A 22,739-nucleotide genomic window follows, 5' to 3' on the forward strand; every position below is an offset into this window, starting at 1 on the left:
TATTGCTACACTAATAAAAATACACAGAAATAAAGAAAGAAAAAAAAAAGAAAAAGTTATAAACAAAAATTTGATTATGATGTTACACTTTTATAGGTAAGCAAAAGGTACCAGTCTCAGCATAATGCTGAGCTACAAGCTCAGCGCTGATTTTCAGACTGGCCCTGAAACTGGTCGGTTGGGTTGGGAGGATAGTGTGTTTTTGAGGCACATGTTAACTTTCTGTGGCGGTGTAGGTGTTTGAGTGTTTTCTAAGTGTTTTGTGTTGTTGTTTTGTGTTATTAGGTGTTTTGTGTTTTTGTAATATCGAAATGCAAGTTAAGGTGTGTGTTTCGTGCGTCGGTGCTGTGGGGGTTTTGCATAGACCAGTGACTTCTTCCAGTGGTTTGAATTTCTAAATAGTTTTTCTTCCAGTGACTGGGCCCGCCTTCAATATTTTATTAATAAATTAAATAAAAAATCAACAAAAATCTACTCTAGAATCTTAGAGGTGTGTCACTAGATGAAAAACTATTTAAAAACTTAAACCAGCGACTTGGCCCGTGAAGTTAAAAACCCAACTACGACAAAAAACGACGCTGAAAAAGTATAAAACAAGATTTTCAGAATACTGAACTGAACAAAGTTGCTAATGTAGTTGCATAGTAATTTTCATGTTTGGAAAACCGCAGTCACACGTTGGCAAAGTGCTACGGTAGGTAGGTATATGCAACGTGATTGGTTCGTGTGTGACCCTGTGCTGTGAGTCCTCGTGCACTGTGAGACTTCATAGTAATGTTTGTCAATACGGGCGTAAGTCTTCTATGAGCTTAAAAGTTTTTCGTTTAACTTACCAGGGTTCTTCCTTGTCAATCTCTGAAGGATGCTCCTACTGGGTTTTTCGTCATTGGCTTTTATAAATATTAGGCATTTAACTTCTACATCTGTGCTCGTAAAGTTCATTTCCAAACATCCAGAACAACTATTTCGGTTGTTGATTTTTTCATTTGGTTTCACCGGTACTTCAACATCATCTTGTCCTAAGGTTTTATTTTATTTATTCACTATGTACACATTTACAGGTAAAGTCAAATTGATCGAGTTAATTGCGCACCTGGCAGCTGTGACGTCACATCGACCGTCAGTGCGAGGGAGAGTTGCATTCTAGTGAAGTGCGCAGTTAACTCGATCGGGTTCTACCACTAGACTAGGGATGTTATGGATATGTAGTTTCGGCTATTGAAACGGTTACGGATATAAGAATAATATTATACCGGTTTCGGTTACGGCTACGGATATTTTTTATATCAGATATCCGAAAGTTTCGGTTACGGTTACGGATATCCATAACATCCCTGCACTAGACTACAGACTGGGCGACTCCTTAAAAACTACAAGCTGACCCGATGTGTGGAGGTGGGTAAGGAAGAGGGGCAGCCATAGTAGATAACATAGAGTCGTACAGGAGCGTGCAAGGAAGAGGTGCAGCAACCGTAGTAAAGGAACGGGTGGGACGAACAAGGATAGGCGAATCCAACTCGCGAGGCTTGACAGGGATACGCTGGTTAAGGCGGCTCTTTTCAAGGCTTGGGAGCCTGCGGGTAGCAAGCCATTGGACGTGGAGAGGGTCATTAATTATACGTATATTATATTCTACTTTGTCGAACATTATCACGAGAACGGTTTGTCCAAAACATATGAATTTGGTCTTATTCAATGCAGAATTAAATGCCCTTCAACCGTCATGAAGACCACTTTTGGATACTGTAAGTTCTTTACGCGGTACAAAGTAAAAGTAATCGGAAAAATTCTCCCCACCTCGCCGAAGTCGAAAACCTAGGAGAGTCTTAATGGGCAAAAAATGAAGCCATTAAAACAAAAAACCTTTTGTAGGAATTATTTCCGATTTCATATTTTTTCGTGTTTTATTCTACTGGCCTATAAGGCATACATTTACTAAGGGTGCCCTCTCAGACGCATAACATTTTTCATCATAATTTAGTTTGGTATAACAGTATTTGCATAAAGTTTTTTCGCATAAACTTTGATATGCATAGTTTTCTAAATGCATAATGGTTTCTTAGGCATAATAATAACTTTCTCTAATTTTCAATACCATAATTTAAATAATCATAAATGTAAAGAACATAATTTTTATATACATAAAGTTTGTTTTTAATAAAATACTATAAACATAATTTAATTATTTATAACATTTAAAGTCATAAATATTGTCTATAAGAGCAACCAACATTGAAGAGTAAATAATTATGTATTTGTGATGTTGCGAACGATCCTCCTTCCACCTTTATACTCTTTCGGCCTATAGATTTGCAAAAACTAAATTCTCTGTATCATTGTCATTTTTGTTCTTAATGTTTGACCTGTTTCTTAGAAAACTTAAGCTCGTGAAAATACATTCTGTTTGATCTCGAATCCCTCTTATCTATTATAACGCACATATTATACAGTCCACATTTCTTTTACAACATTAAGCTTGCCTGATCTGAAATTATGTTGATCCCGACTGGCCGTGGTCTCTTCCACGTGGTACTAGTCTGCCCTATACTAGAGTGTAATTTAAAAGCCGAAGCTGCGGAAGCGAGCATGGCATGCCGGGTATATGTTACGCCAGAGCGGAAGGACCGCACTTCCCGCAGCGCCGGAGATAAGGCAATCCTAATGCTTGCTTGCTTGCTTGCATGCATGCTTCCTTGCTGCTTGCTTGCATGCTTGCTTGCTGCCTGCTTGCATGCTTGCGTGCTTGCTGCTTGATTGCATGCTTGCTTGCTGCTTGCTTGCTGCTTGCTTGCAAGCTTGCTTGTTTGCATCCTTGCTTGCATGCATGCTTACATGCTTCCTTGCAGCTTGCTTGCATGCTTGCTGTTTGATTGCATGCTTGCTGCTTGCTTGCATGCTTGTTTGCATGCTTGCTTGTCTATTTATATTTGTTAACTTATAACATTTTTATATTTCATATTTGTTAAAATTATGGTATTTTGTATATTATGAATGATAATATTTATGGCATTGGTTTAGATGCCAATAAATGTTATGCCTAGAAATCGTTATTAAAAAAACAAGAATACAGAAAAAATATATACTAAAATATTATTATAATAAAAGTGGTTATGGCAAAAAAAATATGCCTTAATGATTTATTCTGTATGAACGTTATGCGAAATGATGAGTATGCCAAAAAACTTTATGCATTCTTAAATTATAACAATATTTTTTATGCAACCGAATATGGACCCATTTACTAACTATGTGGATCATTGTTGTCTTAAAATAAATAAATTGAATTGAATTAGTAAAGACAAAACTTGTTAGATATTAGTAAAGGTAGTGTATTAGTAAACTTAAAACGATACCCAACAACATACCACGGGACTATTCCCACCTCTCGTTCCCACCGCTGCAACTCCTGTGTAGCCAGGATCTACAGCTTGACCGCCAATAAAACCCAACCAGTGAAGGACAAGTTCGTCCCGGGGGAAAGTTAAACTGTCATTGGACCCACAACGAAATTAATCAGAAGAACATAATAGAAGTTCGAACCACATACCAGCAGTGATAAGTTTAATAATACATTTTTTTGCATCAATGTTTGTGTCGTAGCAACTAAAGCACAGTGTTTGGCCATTTGTGAAACCAGACGCTTCATCGCCATCTTTTTTAATTTTCAATATTGTTGAAGATTGACCTGAAATCAAAAATAATCATTTTACTTCATTTTTATAGCTTCTCTCTCCTCCTCTCTAACAATTAGAGCCCTTTTCCACGACAATCTTCCCAGTTTTGAGGGATCCAGTAAAGCAGGATCCAAAACTGGACTGATACGGTTAAGTACGATCCCTTTCCGGGTTGATAAATGTGCGACGACCTTTGTTAAACTGTCATTGGACCCGCAAAGAAGTTAATCAGAAGAACATAATAAATATCTCTACAAATACAAAAATTACAGGGCCCTAAAGTTGTGCGCCATTTTGATCGGTGTAAAGCCTGGTCCGTGAGCACGTAGAATCCCGTCCAATTACCCCAAGCTACCCATCCTTATCGCTCGGGCGTAATTGTATTGCTGTCGCGACTGTGCGACGGGCGCCCGCAGTGAGTGTGCGAGCGCGACAGCAACATAATTACGCGCGAGCGATAAGGATGGGTAGCTTGGGGTCATTGGACAAAATTCTACGTGCTCACGGACCAGGCTTTAGCGCACAACACGCGTATTTTTAGGATTCCGTAGTCCTGACAAGGAACCCTTATAGTTTCGTCATGTCTGTCTGTCCGTCTGTCCGTCCGAGGTTTTGCTTTTAATTGGCACTAGAGATATGTATTATATTAATCACGGCAACAAAGTGGTAGAATAAATTTTGAAAAATAAATAAATTAGGGTAGCTCTCCTGCTGTCGCGCTCACACACTCACTGCGGGCGCCCCTCGCACAGTCGCGCGCGACAGCAATATAATTACGCGCGACGCGAGCGATAAGGATGGGTAGCTTGGGGTCATTGGACAAAATGACCCCACAGACCGGGCTTTAGTTAAAAACATCTTAGGCTTAGTTACCTTTAGATGATGTGGCTGATGATGCAGATCTTGGTGGGGTCACCACGTCTGGAGATTTCGTGGGAGATGAGTTGGAACTTTTGGAAGTCTCTTTTGGAGTCTGACCAAATCTTGCAGTGGTTTCTTCGGCTGCATTAACTGTAATGAATATGAACAATTAATAATGTGCACATAACAAAGTACACACGGCCACACTGTTAACTATCCATTTCCGTTTTTGCTCTCGCTCTCATCAAATGGTGATTCTTTGCGATAGAACGAGACGACATGACCGGCAATGGATAGTTAACACTGTTGCCGATGGTACATAAGCAGACCAGACACTAGGGCTGAGTTGCACCACCAAACTTTGACCGTAACTTTAACGACCTATGTTTTTTGTATGGAGTTTGACAGATTTTTGACGTTTGTCGAAGTTGAAATAAGATGGTGCAACCCAGCCTAATATAAACGATTCTGTAACGTCAAGTGGCAGAAATTGGAACTAACAATCGAGTATTGATAGCAGCGCCCTCTTGTAAATGTCATTATTGTGACACTTCAGTGTTGTCCAACGTGACAAAAATCGGAACTAACAATCGAGTATTGGTAGACCCGCACTGCTACTGCCCCGCGTTTGGTCTGCCGAAGCCTTAACAGGGGGGCGGCGACACCATCAATGCCGGATCGCTAGTTCCGATTTTTGCCACTGAACCGATTTTTATGAAATTTGGCATAGAGATAGTTTGAGTCCCGGGAAAGGACATACGATAGTTTTTATCCCGGTTTTTGAAACAGGGATGCGCGCGATAAAGTTTTCTGTGACAGACAAAATTCTACGCAGGTGAAGCCGCGGGCGGAAAGCTAGTAAGTATATGATTTGAATTTGAATTATATTTTTCTGTAAAGTAAACGTGGATTTCTTTTGTCTGACGAATTTTGTCATGAGGTGACACATCAAGTCTTCCAGTGACTTGACCCACTTTTAACTTGGTCCACGGGCCAAGTAGCTGGTTTGAAAATGAAAATGATTTTTTTTTATTGCTACACTAAAAAATAAATTACTTACATGTGAATGGGTACACAGAAGTAAAGAAAGAAAAAAAAGAAAAAGTTATAAACAAAAATTTGATTATGATGTTACACTTTTATAGGTAAGCAAAAGGTACCAGTCTCAGCATAATGCTGAGCTACAAGCTCAGCGCTGATTTTCAGACTGGCCCTGAAACTGGTCGGTAAGCAAAAGGTACCAGTCTCAGCATAATGCTGAGCTACAAGCTCAGCGCTGATTTTCAGACTGGCCCTGAAACTGGTCGGTTGGGTTGGGAGGATAGTGTGTTTTTGAGGCACATGTTAATTTTCTGTGGCGGTGTAGGTGTTTGAGTGTTTTCTAAGTGTTTTGTGTTGTTGTTTTGTGTTATTAGGTGTTTTGTGTTTTTGTAATATCGAAATGCAAGTTAACCCGGCGCCAATGACGTGAAAATAATTTCAAAGACAATGACCCCGGGTCATATTGACCCTAATTTCATCGATCACTTTTTAGGAAATTGAACAAGTTATCTTAATTTTAATTACTGTCCATGTATATAGGGTTCATTACTGAGCTAATAAAACAAAAATAAAACGAATACATTACATAAATCATTTTTTTGAAAATTTTAAAACAAAACATTAAAAAATCGTGTATAGACACAATGAGTCTATATTTTTGGTTTTTGATAAAGATTTTTAGTATTAATAGGAATCAACAATGTTAAATAGTGAAAAAGAGATAAAAAACAAAATTTTTATGCAGATACAATGAGATAAGTCTTCTACTTCATCATTCAGAGCCATGGAACTGCTGCAACTGGTGCAGTATGTAATCAAATGGTCTGGGCATGTAAATGCGGCATGACGCACTTGCCGGCGTCGTACTAATGCATGGTCGAGATTAACCAAAGACTGAGTCCACATCACTTGCGTCTTTTCACTTTTGTTGTCATTTTTACGTTCTGGCTATTACAGCCTGAAATTCTTCACTTTCGGAATCCGACTCTTCTAGCAACGTTTCATTCTTGCTGGGTCATTTAACAAAGACATTTTGACTAAAAATTTAAAAAAGAACAACATAAACTAGCACTAAACACAAAATAAGCGAATAAAAGTCAGCCACAAAATCACCGCGCCACCAATGACGCCGGGTCATAATGACCCGTTTTAATTTGAAGCCTGTGTATCTCGCTACGCAAGCGGAGTCACACTGAGCTAACTAACGGAATGGATTTAGAGAGGTTGTATCTCCAGCTATACGAACGCTCGAACCACAAAATGGACGCAAAAAAAATTTATAAACGTTTGAAAATGCCTCGGGTCAATATGACCCAGCGTCATTGACGCCGGGTTAAGGTGTGTGTTTCGTGCGTCGGTGCTGTGGGGGTTTTGCATAGACCAGTGACTTCTTCCAGTGGTTTGAATTTCTAAATAGTTTTTCTTCCAGTGACTGGGCCCGCCTTCAATATTTTATTAATAAATTAAATAAAAAATCAACAAAAATCTACTCTAGAATCTTAGAGGTGTGTCACTAGATGAAAAACTATTTAAAAACTCAAACCAGCGACTTGGCCCGTGAAGTTAAAAACCCAACTACGACAAAAAACGACGCTGAAAAAGTATAAAACAAGATTTTCAGAATACTGAACTGAACAAAGTTGCTAATGTAGTTGCATAGTAATTTTCATGTTTGGAAAACCGCAGTCACACGTTGGCAAAGTGCTACGGTAGGTAGGTAATATGCAACGTGATTGGTTCGTGTGTGACCCTGTGCTGTGAGTCCTCGTGCACTGTGAGACTTCATAGTAATGTTTGTCAATACGGGCGTAAGTCTTCTATGAGCTTAAAAGTTTTTCGTTTAACTTACCAGGGTTCTTCCTTGTCAATCTCAGAAGTTTACTCGTACTGGGTTTTTCGTCACTGGCGTTTTTATATATTAGGCATTTAACTTTTACATCTGTGCTCGTAAAGTTCATTTCCAAATATCCAGAATAACTATTTCGGTTGTTGATTTTTTCATTTTCTTTCACCACCGGTACTTCAACTTCTTGTCCTAAGGTTTTATTTTATTTATTCACTATGTACACATTTACAGGTAAAGTCAAATTGATCGAGTTAATTGCGCACCTGGCAGCTGTGACGTCACATCGACCGTCAGTGCGAGGGAGAGTTGCATTCTAGTGAAGTGCGCAGTTAACTCGATCGGGTTCTACCACTAGACTAGGGATGTTATGGATATGTAGTTTCGGCTATGGAAACGGTTACGGATATAAGAATAATATTATACCGGTTTCGGTTACGGCTACGGATATTTTTTTATATCAGATATCCGAAAGTTTCGGTTACGGTTACGGATATCCATAACATCCCTGCACTAGACCACAGACTGGGCGACTCCTTAAAAACTACAAGCTGACCCGATGTGTGGAGGTGGGTAAGGAAGAGGGGCAGCCATAGTAGATAACATAGAGTCGTACAGGAGCGTGCAAGGAAGAGGTGCAGCAACCGTAGTAAAGGAACGGGTGGGACGAACAAGGATAGGCGAATCCAACTCGCGAGGCTTGACAGGGATACGCTGGTTAAGGCGGCTCTTTTCAAGGCTTGGGAGCCTGCGGGTAGCAAGCCATTGGACGTGGAGAGGGTCATTAATTATACGTATATTATATTCTACTTTGTCGAACATTATCACGAGAACGGTTTGTCCGAAACATATGAATTTGGTCTTATTCAATGCAGAATTAAATGCCCTTCAACCGTCATGAAGACCACTTTTGGATACTGTAAGTTCTTTACGCGGTACAAAGTAAAATCGGAAAAATTCCCCCCACCTCGCCGAAGTCGAAAACCTAGGAGAGTCTTAATGGGCAAAAAATGAAGCCATTAAAACAAAAAACCTTTTGTAGGAATTATTTCCGATTTCATATTTTTTCGTGTTTTATTCTACTGGCCTATAAGGCATACATTTACTAACCATGTGGATCATTGTTGTCTTAAAATAAATAAATTGAATTGAATTAGTAAAGACAAAACTTGTTAGATATTAGTAAAGGTAGTGTATTAGTAAACTTAAAACGAAACCCAACAACATACCACGGGACTATTCCCACCTCTCGTTCCCACCGCTGCAACTCCTGTGTAGCCAATAAAACCCAACCAGTGAAGGACAAGTTCGTCCCGGGGGAAAGTTAAACTGTCATTGGACCCACACACAACGAAATTAATCAGAAGAACATAATAGAAGTTCCAACCACATACCAGCAGTGATAAGTTTAATAATACATTTTTTTGCATCAATTTTTGTGTCGTAGCAACTAAAGCACAGTTTTTCGCCATTTGTGAAACTAGACGCTTCATCGCCATCTTTTTTAATGTTCAATATTGTTGTAGATTCACCTGAAATCAAAAATAATCATTTTACTTCATTTTTCTAGCTACTCTCTCCTCCTCTCTAACAATTAGAGCCCTTTTCCACGACAATCTTCCCAGTTTTGAGGGATCCAGTAAAGCAGGATCCAAAACTGGACTGATACGGTTAAGTACGATCCCTTTCCGGGTTGATAAATGTGCGACGACCTTTGTTAAACTGTCATTGGACCCGCAACGAAGTTAATCAGAAGAACATAATAAATATCTCTACAAATACAAAAAATTACAGGGCCCTAAAGTTGTGCGCCATTTTGATCGGTGCCGCGGTGTAAAGCCTGGTCCGTGAGCACGTAGAATCCCGTCCAATGACCCCAAGCTGCCCATCCTTGTCGCTCGCACGTAATTATGTTGCTATCATTAATATACAGGGTGTTAGGTAAATGGGTATATGAGCCGACACTAGCCCATGTTAACATGGTCATATAAATGGTATGGTGAAGTCAGAAATTTGATATCATCATTTTAATTTTTTTAATTTTCATACAAAATAAATTTTATAAAATCCGATTTGTATGAAATTTTTTTTTAAAATGAAGATATCAATTTTCTGACTTCACCATGCCATTTATATGACCATGTTAACATGGGCTCGTGTCGGCTCATATACCCATTTACCTAACACCCTGTATATGAACACAATAAAAACTTCCTATTATTCAAATCAAACCTACATAAATGGCTGGTTCGTTTGATCATATAATTATTGACGGGATTGCTACCATGTGCCTTAATTTTGAGTTTCCGATATTTCTGCACTGTTCCAAGCAAGGTAGACCGATATGTCTGCCCTTAACATCTCATCTCACCCGCAAGTTTCCTTCCTTTCGCTTGGAACAGTGCAGAAATATCGGAAATTCAAACTTAAGGTAGGTACATGGTAGCAATCCCGTCAGTAATAATAATTATGTTAGTGATCATGAAAATTTAAAACAATATAAAATATTAAAAGATAAGTGAGACTTTCTATTACAAACGCAATTTAACTGGTTAATCGAGCAGAAATTAGTCTATGAATAAAACAAACATTGTAGATATTAAAAAGCAGCCTTATTTCTTAAAAAATACGAGTGTGTAGGGTAGGTACCTAAAATTGTATTGCTTAGATCAGGATTTCCCTCGGGTTCAAAGTCTGAAAACAAAGAAATATTGATAAATAAATAAATAATAAATGTAGGTAATGTTGAACCGCTGTCGCAACTAAAATAATCGTAATATTGTAACACCTACTGATGTAAACCCATTTTCGCAAAATCTATACTTCTATACTAAAAATGCGAAAGTAACTGTCTGTCTCTCTTTCACGCCTAAACCACCTGAACCGATTTTTATGAAATTTGGCATAGAGATAGTTTGAGTCCCGGGAGAGGACATACGATAGTTTTTATCCCGGTTTTTGAAACAGGGATGCGCGCGATAAAGTTTTCTGTGACAGACAAAATTCTACGCAGGCGAAGCCGCGGGCGGAAAGCTAGTAAGTATATGATTTGAATTTGAATTATATTTTTCTGTAAAGTAAACGTGGATTTCTTTTGTCTGACGAATTTTGTCATGAGGTGACACATCAAGTCTTCCAGTGACTTGACCCACTTTTAATTTGGTACACGGGCCAAGTCGCTGGTTTGAATTTCTAAATAGTTTTTCTTCCAGTGACTGGGCCCGCCTTCAATATTTTATTAATAAATTAAACACCAAATCAACAAAAATCTACTCTTGTCTAAAAGAGGTGTGTCACTAGATGAAAAACTATTTAAAAACTCAAACCAGCGACTTGGCCCGTGAAGCTAAAAACCCAACTACGACAAAAAACGACGCTGAAAAAGTATAAAACAAGATTTTCAGAATACTGAACTGAACAAAGTTGCTAATGTAGTTGCATAGTAATTTTCATGTTAGGATAACCGCAGTCACACGTTGTCAAAGTGCTACGGTAGGTAGGTACATGTAACGTGATTGGTTCGTGTGTGACCCTGTGCTGTGAGTCCTCGTGCACTGTGAGACTTCATAGTAATGTTTGTAAATACGGGCGTAAGTCTTCTATGAGCTTAAAAGTTTTTCGTTTAACTTACCAGGGTTCTTCCTTGTCAATCTCAGAATGTTACTCGTACTGGGTATTTCGTCATTGGCTTTCCTAAATAATAGGCATTTAACTTCTACATCTGTGCTCGTAAAGTTCATTTCCAAACATCCAGAATAACTATTTCGGTTGTTGATTTTTTCATTTTCTTTCTCCACCGGTACTTCAACATCATCTTGTCCTAAGGTTTTATTTTATTTATTCACTATGTACACATATACAGGTAAAGTCAAATTGATCGAGTTAATTGCGCACCTGGCAGCTGTGACGTCACATCGAGCGTGAGTGCGAGGGAGGTGCGCAGTTAACTCGATCGGGTTCTACCACTAGACTAGGGATGCTATGGATATGTAGTTTCGGTTATGGAAACGGTTACGGATATAGGAATAATATTATACCGGTTTCGGTTACGGCTACGGATATTTTTTTATATCAGATATCCGAAAGTTTCGGTTACGGTTACGGATATCCATAACATCCCTGCACTAGACCACAGACTATATAATAATATAATAATATAATAATAAATATAATAATAATAATAAATATAATAAATCTTTGGACAATTTCACACAGCGCTAGCTAGCCCCAAAGTAAGCAACTTAATGCTTGTGTTATGGGTGCTAGCTTAACGGATATACTACTTATATACTTTTTTTTTTAAATACATACATATTATACATAGTAACACCCAGACCCGTCACAGAAATTAAAATTCATCATTTCAATTTCTGCCCGGCCGGGAATCGAACCCGGGACCTCTCGGCATAGTAGTCCGCTCTGAACCACTACACCAAACGGCCGACTAAAGACTGGGCGACTCCTTAAAAACTACAAGCTGACCCGGTGTGTGGAGGTGGGTAAGGAAGAGGGGCAGCCATAGTAGATAACACAGAGTCGTACAGGAGCGTGCAAGGAAGAGGTGCAGCAACCGTAGTAAAGGAACGGGTGGGACGAACAAGGATAGGCGAATCCAACTCGCGAGGCTTGACAGGGATACGCTGGTTAAGGCGGCTCTTTTCAAGGCTTGGGAGCCTGCGGGTAGCGAGCCATTGGACGTGGAGAGGGTCATTAATTATACACATATTTTCTACTTTGCCGAACATTTGCACGAGAACGGTTTGTTCAAAACATATGAATTTGGTCTTATTTAATGCAGGATTAAATGCCTTTCAACCGTCAGGAAGACCACTTTTCGATAGGGTAAGTCCTTTACGCGGTATAACCGGAAAACCGAAAAAGCGCCCCTTTCGGGGGCCCCCACCACTTAAGCAAAACTCCGTCGAAGTCGAAAACCTAGGAGAGTCTTTATGGGCAACTAATGAAGCCATTAAAGCACTAAAATCTTTAGTAGGAATTATTTCCGATTTAATTCATTTTTGTGTTTAATTCTACTGGCCTATTAGTAAACACAAAACTTGTTAGATACTTATTACTAAAGGCAGTGTATTAGTCAACTTAAAACGATACCCAACAACATACCACGGGACTATTCCCACCTCTCGTTCCCACCGCTGCAACTCCTGTGTAGCCAGGATCTACAGCTTGACCGCCAATAAAACCCAACCAGTGAAGGACAAGTTCGTCCCGGGGGAAAGTTAAACTGTCATTGGACCCACAACGAAATTAATCAGAAGAACATAATAGAAGTTCCAACCACATACCAGCAGTGATAAGTTTCATAATACATTTTTCTGCATTCATGATTGTGTCGTAGCAACTAAAGCACAGTGTTTGGCCATTTGTGAAACCAGACGCTTCATCGCCATTTTTTTTAATTTTCAATATTGATGAAGATTGACCTGAAATCAAAAATAATCATTTTACTTCATTTTTATAGCTTCTCTCTCCTCCTCTCAAACAATTAGAGCCCTTTTCCACGACAATCTTCCCAGTTTTGAGGGATCCAGTAAAGCAGGATCCAAAACTGGACTGATACGGTTAAGTACGATCCCTTTCCGGGTTGATAAATGTGCGACGACCTTTGTTAAACTGTCATTGGACCCGCAAAGAAGTTAATCAGAAGAACATAATAAATATCTCTACAAATACAAAAAATTACAGGGCCCTAAAGTTGTGCGCCATTTTGATCGGTGTAAAGCCTGGTCCGTGAGCACGTAGAATCCCGTCCAATGACCCCAAGCTACCCATCCTTATCGCTCGCGCGTAATTATATTGCTGTCACGACTGTGCGACGCGCGCCCGCAGTGAGTGTGCGAGCGCGACAGCAACATAATTACGTGCGAGCGACAAGGATGGGCAGCTTGGGGTCATTGGACGGGATTCTACGTGCTCACGGACCAGGCTTTAGGTAGTCACGACACTCACGACAGTCATTCGGAGTACAAACAGTAATTACCCCTGGTCCAGTGCTGTTGACAGATCCAATTGCTTATATTTATCAAACTAGCGTTTTACAATGTTAAAGGATAGATCTTTATTACTAAAAGTGAAATTAAACTGTCCTCTTCAGTTTTGTATTGATTATCCACGTCGAAAGTTAACATAAAATCTTCGCGCGAAAATTTCCGCAAGTCAATTCCATGTTTATGTGGCCAAGACAAATTTCAAGTCAATATTAATAATAAAAATGTGCTCAAATGATAAAAAGTTTTGAATAAGGTTATAGTAAAAATAAAAAACTTTTCATTAAAAATTAAAAGTATCAGCTATATCGTCTAACAACACGTATGTCAAGGCTCACAACTTAAATAGCGCCCTACGTAATATGACGTTTCAAGTCCCTCACTTTTCTTGCGCTTGCTTATTTATCTAGGCTTTATCATTAACACACAATAAAAACTTCCTATTATTCAAATCAAACCTACATAAATGGCTTCCTAAATTACGCTTGTAAAACTTACTTTTTGTGAATACGAGAAAATTTGCACAAACACTAAAAAATATGAGACACTTCATGTTAATAATGTTCACAATAATAATTCTATGTGATATTATATAACATACAGCTTTTGGGTGTTGTAAGGAAATAAATGTTGTTCTGACGCATAGTGTCGATGGGGCGACCATAATATGCAATGCATTAGGACCTCAGATCATAGAAAGGGATTAGGACATAAATAAACCTCTGTGGTCTAGTGGTAAGACCACCTGCTTCAGACGCACAGGTCCCGGGTTCGATTCCTAGTGGGGGCAGACTTTTCTGTTCGGTTTGGTTGGTGGTAGGGCTTGTTCTAAGTCCGCCTAGCTACCACCATCTTACCTAAGTCTGTCGCCATAACAACAATGTTAACAGCATTGTTGCGTTTGGCAGTTAGAGGATAGATAGCCAGTTCCTCCGTGGTTGAGGATTCCGGGTGAAGCTCGCGTCCACCTTCGGCCTGATCTCACTTACCGTCAGGTGAGATACAGGCAAAAAGCTTCGTCGTTGTGGATAAAAAGGCATCTACTTAGCATTGTAGGTAAATGACTTTTTTTGCGTGGGCAGGCCTCCTACTAGGTGGACCGACGATCTGGTAAAGGTCGCAGGAAGAGTCTGGATGCGGGCAGCGCAGGACCGTGCACTGTGGAAAACCTTGCTGGAGGCCTTTGTCCAGCAGTGGACGTCATTTGGCTGAAACGAACGAACGAACGACTTTTTTTGGTCGTAATGTCTATTTTACAAACATCTTATTTCTTCGACACGCTGCTATAATCTACGACGTCGACAAAAGAAAGAGTTTATCCGAAAAAAAAAACAGAAAGCGTGGTTACAACAATATAACACATTGTTGTGGTTAAAACTCAATAATTTACCTCCTGAATTTAAAAAGGAAAATCGATGGATATAATTATCTAGTAATACCGACCTTCCTGTTAAAATTGTTGATGTGAAACGACCACAGTGGATATACAAATAAAAATAATCTTAGATTATTTTAATTAGGTATTTACAGTACGACTAGCACGAAAAACTTTCGAGTTCGAATCGTTTGCGTATTCGAATCGCCATAAAGAGATTTAGTACAAAAACTACAACAGCGCCCTTGTGAACGTGTCGTAAAGCGAACTTAGTATGAGAAATGGTTGCACGAAACTTATTTTGAGAATCAAAATTGTCACGTTAACGTTTAATTCGAAGGTTGAGTATCGAATTTTGTCGAATACGCAAACGATTCGAAGACGAAAGTTGTTTATGCAAGAGGTACTGAAAACTGTATGGTGGTAGAGAATTTACGAAAAAAAATCTTTGAATGCAGTTCTCTTTGTTTTCTATATTGTACCTACTTATAATAAATCTGTAGAGAGGTCAATTCTGTACATGAAATATATATTCTAAATAACTATCAGGGGGTGATTTGTGATCGATACTGATGCCAAAAATGCAATCAGTAAAATTTTTGTCTGTCTGTCTGTCTGTCTGTCCGTCTGTATGTTCCTTATAGAAACAAAAACTACTCGACGGATTTTAACGAAACTTGGTACAATTATTCTTCATACTCCTGGGCAGGTTAAAGTATACTTCGGAATTCCCACGGGAACAGGAATTAGCGGGAAACTCCTTTTGTATGAAAAATCTAAACCGCTTAAGTTAGATGCTTGAAATTTGGCATGCAGGTACCTTAGTAAACTTAAAGCTTAGTTACAACAGGATATTGAAAAATTCCCACGGGAACGGGAGTTAGCGGAAAAAAACATTTGTATGAAAAAATCTAAACCGCGTAAGATAGATGAAGGGGGTAAAACGGGATCCACGCGTACGAAGTTGCGGGCGGCCGCTAGTCAAAAATAAAGTAATGTTTTCTTTGAGTAAAATTTTCTATCTACAGCATTAAGAGTACTTTCCCTCTATGTGGCATTACAAGACATGTATGTGTGTAAACATGCACTTCTGTTCGTTTCGCCATGCGTCGCCCATACTTCGCGCTTCGTCTCGGTCAATTACCCGCATAGTGCAAATGGGCCTTATACATAAACAGGAGTTACCTTCTGATGATGCAACTGATGCTTTTGGAGTTTGCTTGGTAACAAAAACAATACGTTACGAACACAGATCACAGAAACTAAAGGAGATGTGCCAAGGGGGCGGGGCCGGTGTAGCAGCAATAAAGAACACATTGCTCGTGAAAGCAATGATGACAGCAGCGACGTCATAATGTAAACAGTTTACATTGCTTGCGTAGTACTAAAGATTATTCGAACGTTGAGTACTGATACCGCAGCCGCGCAGTGGATAATGAGCACATAATTATTTTGATTTCTTTGTGTGTGTGAATTTGTAATGCGACACAGATTTTCGAACTCAGCGCATTAGTTGGCATCTCTCTATATCTCTATGGTTACGAACGAATTCGTTGTCTGTTCTCTCTCTCTTTTGCACGAACTATTTTATGCAGGTTTCCGTTTAGTAGTTTAAGTGTTTTAATATTAATGTTTACACGAACATCCCGTTACAATCCCGTTTGCAGTGTCCCACAAAAACCGATCCGAGGGCTTAGTGTGAATTTTGTAAACGTTGTTAAAACTAATGGACTAAAGCTGAGTTGCACCATCTTACTTTAACTTTAACAAACGTCAAAAATCTGGCAAGCTCCATACAAAAAGCACCGGTTATCGCCATAGTTACGGTTAAAGCCCGATGACCCAAACTTCATGATTCACCAACATTCTATTCTATATTGAGAGCATACGCTGATAAACTTTCAGCTTTTATAAAATGACGTAGATCTGGCGTTCACTAGCTCTTTCTTAGTCTATAACTACTTATCGGCCAACTAAAAGTCGGTGGTCTGCGCCTAGGCTTGACGACGAAATGTATGACGGATTGTACAGCTCCCTAGCGGAAACTTCAAGAACTAAAATTGACATATATTTTTTTAACGCGCTCACTGGTGAGGACGTTTGATGTAACCTCACAAAGCCCTCTGTAGTCTGCGACTAGGCTATGTGCAAAATTTCACACGACAGTCCAGTTTAGCGGGACCCGGTAATACAGGATGCAGGATAACCTTTTGAGGGTGCGCCGGATGCAGGAGCGGTCTTGGTTGATGACTTCGAGGGAGTTATGTAAGAAGTTGCTTTTTGAGTCTGCTTGGTTCACACACTCACTGCGGGCGCCCGTCGCACAGTCGCGACAGCAATATAATTACGCGCGACGCGAGCGATAAGGATGGGTAGCTTGGGGTCATTGGACAAAATTCTACGTGCTCACAGACCGGGCTTTAGTTAAAAACATCTTAGGCTTAGTTACCTTTAGATGATGTGGCTGATGATGCAGATCTTGGTGGGGTCACCACGTCTGGAGATTTCGTGGGAGATGAGTTGGAACTTTTGGAAGTCTCTTTTGGAGTCTGACCAAATCTTGCAGTGGTTGCTTCGGCTGCATTAACTGTAATGAATATGAACAATTAATAATGTGCACATAACAAAGTACACACGGCCACACTGTTAACTATCCATTTCCGTTTTTGCTCTCGCTCTCATCAAATGGTGATTCTTTGCGATAGAACGAGACGACATGACAGGCAATGGATAGTTAACACTGTTGCCGATGGTACATAAGCAGACCAGACACTAGGGCTGAGTTGCACCACCAAACTTTGACCGTAACTTTAACGACCTATGTTTTTTGTATGGAGTTTGACAGATTTTTGACGTTTGTCGAAGTTGAAATAAGATGGTGCAACCCAGCCTAATATCAACGATTCTGTAACGTCAAGTGACAGAAATTGGAACTAACAATCGAGCATTGATAGCAGCGCCCTCTTGTAAATGTCATTATTGTGACACTTCAGTGTTGTCCAACGTGGCATAAATCGGAACTAACAATCGAGTATTGGTAGACCCGCACTGCTACTGCCCCGCGTTTGGTCTGCCGAAGCCTTAACAGGGGGGCGGCGACACCATCAATGCCGGATCGCTGGTTCCGATTTTTGCCACTGAACCGATTTTTATGAAATTTGGCATAGAGATAGTTTGAGTCCCGGGAAAGGACATACGATAGTTTTTATCCCGGTTTTTGAAACAGGGATGCGCGCGATAAAGTTTTCTGTGACAGACAAAATTCTACGCAGGCGAAGCCGCGGGCGGAAAGCTAGTAAGTGTATGATTTCAATTTGAATTATATTTTTCTGTAAAGTAAACGTGGATTTCTTTTGTCTGACGAATTTTGTCATGAGGTGACACATCAAGTCTTCCAGTGACTTGACCCACTTTTAACTTGGTCCACGGGCCAAGTAGCTGGTTTGAAAATGAAAATGATTTTTTTTTATTGCTACACTAAAATATAAATTACTTACATGTGAATGGGTATACATACACAGAAATAAAGAAAGAAAAAAAAGAAAAAGTTATAAACAAAAATTTGATTATGATGTTACACTTTTATAGGTAAGCAAAAGGTACCAGTCTCAGCATAATGATGAGCTACAAGCTCAGCGCTGATTTTCAGACTGGCCCTGAAACTGGTCGGTTGGGTTGGGAGGATAGTGTGTTTTTGAGGCACATGTTAATTTTCTGTGGCGGTGTAGGTGTTTGAGTGTTTTCTAAGTGTTTTGTGTTGTTGTTTTGTGTTATTAGGTGTTTTGTGTTTTTATAATATCGAAATGCAAGTTAAGGTGTGTGTTTCGTGCGTCGGTGCTGTGGGGGTTTTGCATAGACCAGTGACTTCTTCCAGTGGTTTGAATTTCTAAATAGTTTTTCTTCCAGTGACTGGGCCCGCCTTCAATATTTTATTAATAAATTAAATAAAAAATCAACAAAAATCTACTCTAGAATCTTAGAGGTGTGTCACTAGATGAAAAACTATTTAAAAACTCAAACCAGCGACTTGGCCCGTGAAGCTAAAAACCCAACTACGACAAAAAACGACGCTGAAAAAGTATAAAACAAGATTTTCAGAATACTGAACTGAACAAAGTTGCTAATGTAGTTGCATAGTAATTTTCATGTTTGGAAAACCGCAGTCACACGTTGGCAAAGTGCTACGGTAGGTAGGTATATGCAACGTGATTGGTTCGTGTGTGACCCTGTGCTGTGAGTCCTCGTGCACTGTGAGACTTCATAGTAATGTTTGTCAATACGGGCGTAAGTCTTCTATGAGCTTAAAAGTTTTTCGTTTAACTTACCAGGGTTCTTCCTTGTCAATCTCTGAAGGATGCTCCTACTGGGTTTTTCGTCATTGGCTTTTATAAATATTAGGCATTTAACTTCTACATCTGTGCTCGTAAAGTTCATTTCCAAACATCCAGAACAACTATTTCGGTTGTTGATTTTTTCATTTTGTTTCACCGGTACTTCAACATCATCTTGTCCTAAGGTTTTATTTTATTTATTCACTATGTACACATTTACAGGTAAAGTCAAATTGATCGAGTTAATTGCGCACCTGGCAGCTGTGACGTCACATCGACCGTCAGTGCGAGGGAGAGTTGCATTCTAGTGAAGTGCGCAGTTAACTCGATCGGGTTCTACCACTAGACTAGGGATGTTATGGATATGTAGTTTCGGCTATGGAAACGGTTACGGATATAAGAATAATATTATACCGGTTTCGGTTACGGCTACGGATATTTTTTTATATCAGATATCCGAAAGTTTCGGTTACGGTTACGGATATCCATAACATCCCTGCACTAGACCACAGACTGGGCGACTCCTTAAAAACTACAAGCTGACCCGATGTGTGGAGGTGGGTAAGGAAGAGGGGCAGCCATAGTAGATAACATGGAGTCGTACAGGAGCGTGCAAGGAAGAGGTGCAGCAACCGTAGTAAAGGAACGGGTGGGACGAACAAGGATAGGCGAATCCAACTCGCGAGGCTTGACAGGGATACGCTGGTTAAGGCGGCTCTTTTCAAGGCTTGGGAGCCTGCGGGTAGCAAGCCATTGGACGTGGAGAGGGTCATTAATTATACGTATATTATATTCTACTTTGTCGAACATTATCACGAGAACGGTTTGTCCAAAACACATGAATTTGGTCTTATTCAATGCAGAATTAAATGCCCTTCAACCGTCATGAAGACCACTTTTGGATACTGTAAGTTCTTTACGCGGTACAAAGTAAAATCGGAAAAATTCCCCCCACCTCGCCGAAGTCGAAAACCTAGGAGAGTCTTAATGGGCAAAAAATGAAGCCATTAAAACAAAAAACCTTTTGTAGGAATTATTTCCGATTTCATATTTTTTCGTGTTTTATTCTACTGGCCTATAAGGCATACATTTACTAACCATGTGGATCATTGTTGTCTTAAAATAAATAAATTGAATTGAATTAGTAAAGACAAAACTTGTTAGATATTAGTAAAGGTAGTGTATTAGTAAACTTAAAACGATACCCAACAACATACCACGGGACTATTCCCACCTCTCGTTCCCACCGCTGCAACTCCTGTGTAGCCAGGATCTACAGCTTGACCGCCAATAAAACCCAACCAGTGAAGGACAAGTTCGTCCCGGGGGAAAGTTAAACTGTCATTGGACCCACAACGAAATTAATCAGAAGAACATAATAGAAGTTCGAACCACATACCAGCAGTGATAAGTTTAATAATACATTTTTTTGCATCAATGTTTGTGTCGTAGCAACTAAAGCACAGTGTTTGGCCATTTGTGAAACCAGACGCTTCATCGCCATCTTCTATAATTTTCAATATTGTTGAAGATTGACCTGAAATCAAAAATAATCATTTTACTTCATTTTTATAGCTACTCTCTCCTCCTCTCTAACAATTAGAGCCCTTTTCCACGACAATCTTCCCAGTTTTGAGGGATCCAGTAAAGCAGGATCCAAAACTGGACTGATACGGTTAAGTACGATCCCTTTCCGGGTTGATAAATGTGCGACGACCTTTGTTAAACTGTCATTGGACCCGCAACGAAGTTAATCAGAAGAACATAATAAATATCTCTACAAATACAAAAAATTACAGGGCCCTAAAGTTGTGCGCCATTTTGATCGGTGCCGCGGTGTAAAGCCTGGTCCGTGAGCACGTAGAATCCCGTCCAATGACCCCAAGCTGCCCATCCTTGTCGCTCGCACGTAATTATGTTGCTATCATTAATATACAGGGTGTTAGGTAAATGGGTATATGAGCCGACACTAGCCCATGTTAACATGGTCATATAAATGGTATGGTGAAGTCAGAAATTTGATATCATCATTTTAATTTTTTTAATTTTCATACAAAATAAATTTTATAAAATCCGATTTGTATGAAATTTTTTTTTTTTTAATGAAGATATCAATTTTCTGACTTCACCATGCCATTTATATGACCATGTTAACATGGGCTCGTGTCGGCTCATATACCCATTTACCTAACACCCTGTATATGAACACAATAAAAACTTCCTATTATTCAAATCAAACCTACATAAATGGCTGGTTCGTTTGATCATATAATTATTGACGGGATTGCTACCATGTGCCTTAATTTTGAGTTTCCGATATTTCTGCACTGTTCCAAGCAAGGTAGACCGATATGTCTGCCCTTAACATCTCATCTCACCCGCAAGTTTCCTTCCTTTCGCTTGGAACAGTGCAGAAATATCGGAAATTCAAACTTAAGGTAGGTACATGGTAGCAATCCCGTCAGTAATAATAATTATGTTAGTGATCATGAAAATTTAAAACAATATAAAATATTAAAAGATAAGTGAGACTTTCTATTACAAACGCAATTTAACTGGTTAATCGAGCAGAAATTAGTCTATGAATAAAACAAACATTGTAGATATTAAAAAGCAGCCTTATTTCTTAAAAAATACGAGTGTGTAGGGTAGGTACCTAAAATTGTATTGCTTAGATCAGGATTTCCCTCGGGTTCAAAGTCTGAAAACAAAGAAATATTGATAAATAAATAAATAATAAATGTAGGTAATGTTGAACCGCTGTCGCAACTAAAATAATCGTAATATTGTAACACCTACTGATGTAAACCCATTTTCGCAAAATCTATACTTCTATACTAAAAATGCGAAAGTAACTCTGTCTGTCTCTCTTTCCCGCCTAAACCACTGAACCGATTTTTATGAAATTTGGCATAGAGATAGTTTGAGTCCCGGGAGAGGACATACGATAGTTTTTATCCCGGTTTTTGAAACAGGGATGCGCGCGATAAAGTTTTCTGTGACAGACAAAATTCTACGCAGGCGAAGCCGCGGGCGGAAAGCTAGTAAGTATATGATTTGAATTTGAATTATATTTTTCTGTAAAGTAAACGTGGATTTCTTTTGTCTGACGAATTTTGTCATGAGGTGACACATCAAGTCTTCCAGTGACTTGACCCACTTTTAATTTGGTACACGGGCCAAGTCGCTGGTTTGAATTTCTAAATAGTTTTTCTTCCAGTGACTGGGCCCGCCTTCAATATTTTATTAATAAATTAAACACCAAATCAACAAAAATCTACTCTTGTCTAAAAGAGGTGTGTCACTAGATGAAAAACTATTTAAAAACTCAAACCAGCGACTTGGCCCGTGAAGCTAAAAACCCAACTACGACAAAAAACGACGCTGAAAAAGTATAAAACAAGATTTTCAGAATACTGAACTGAACAAAGTTGCTAATGTAGTTGCATAGTAATTTTCATGTTAGGATAACCGCAGTCACACGTTGTCAAAGTGCTACGGTAGGTAGGTACATGTAACGTGATTGGTTCGTGTGTGACCCTGTGCTGTGAGTCCTCGTGCACTGTGAGACTTCATAGTAATGTTTGTAAATACGGGCGTAAGTCTTCT

At 39.3% G+C, this 22,739-nt stretch overlaps 2 protein-coding genes across 16 annotated transcripts in view; one reads left to right on the plus strand and one right to left on the minus strand.

Moving 5' to 3' along the window:
- The window catches only part of LOC135085659 (uncharacterized), a 354,394-nt gene that overhangs the window by 163,063 nt on the left and 168,592 nt on the right, over positions 1 to 22,739 (plus strand). The gene's annotated exons all lie outside the window — the stretch shown is intronic.
- Positions 1 to 22,739, minus strand: part of LOC135085657 (uncharacterized) — a 150,294-nt gene that overhangs the window by 98,435 nt on the left and 29,120 nt on the right. For 9 of the 13 annotated variants that reach the window (XM_063980431.1, XM_063980428.1, XM_063980432.1 and 6 more), the window contains 12 exons: positions 21,787 to 21,831; positions 20,530 to 20,667; positions 19,125 to 19,310; positions 17,249 to 17,386; positions 12,723 to 12,860; positions 11,051 to 11,239; positions 10,069 to 10,113; positions 8,814 to 8,951; positions 7,426 to 7,611; positions 4,548 to 4,685; positions 3,548 to 3,685; positions 834 to 1,019 (listed from right to left, as the gene is read on the minus strand). In XM_063980431.1, the coding sequence (XP_063836501.1) occupies positions 834 to 1,019; positions 3,548 to 3,685; positions 4,548 to 4,685; positions 7,426 to 7,611; positions 8,814 to 8,951; positions 10,069 to 10,113; positions 11,051 to 11,239; positions 12,723 to 12,860; positions 17,249 to 17,386; positions 19,125 to 19,310; positions 20,530 to 20,667; positions 21,787 to 21,831 (1,665 nt within the window). The remainder of the gene's footprint in view (positions 1 to 833; positions 1,020 to 3,547; positions 3,686 to 4,547; positions 4,686 to 7,425; positions 7,612 to 8,813; positions 8,952 to 10,068; positions 10,114 to 11,050; positions 11,240 to 12,722; positions 12,861 to 17,248; positions 17,387 to 19,124; positions 19,311 to 20,529; positions 20,668 to 21,786; positions 21,832 to 22,739) is intronic. The other 4 variants (XM_063980430.1, XM_063980435.1, XM_063980436.1 and 1 more) reach the window with 4 other exon arrangements.

The sequence above is a fragment of the Ostrinia nubilalis genome, chromosome 29 (assembly GCF_963855985.1).
Source record: "Ostrinia nubilalis chromosome 29, ilOstNubi1.1, whole genome shotgun sequence".
In the NCBI taxonomy this organism is placed as follows: Eukaryota; Metazoa; Arthropoda; class Insecta; order Lepidoptera; family Crambidae; genus Ostrinia; species Ostrinia nubilalis.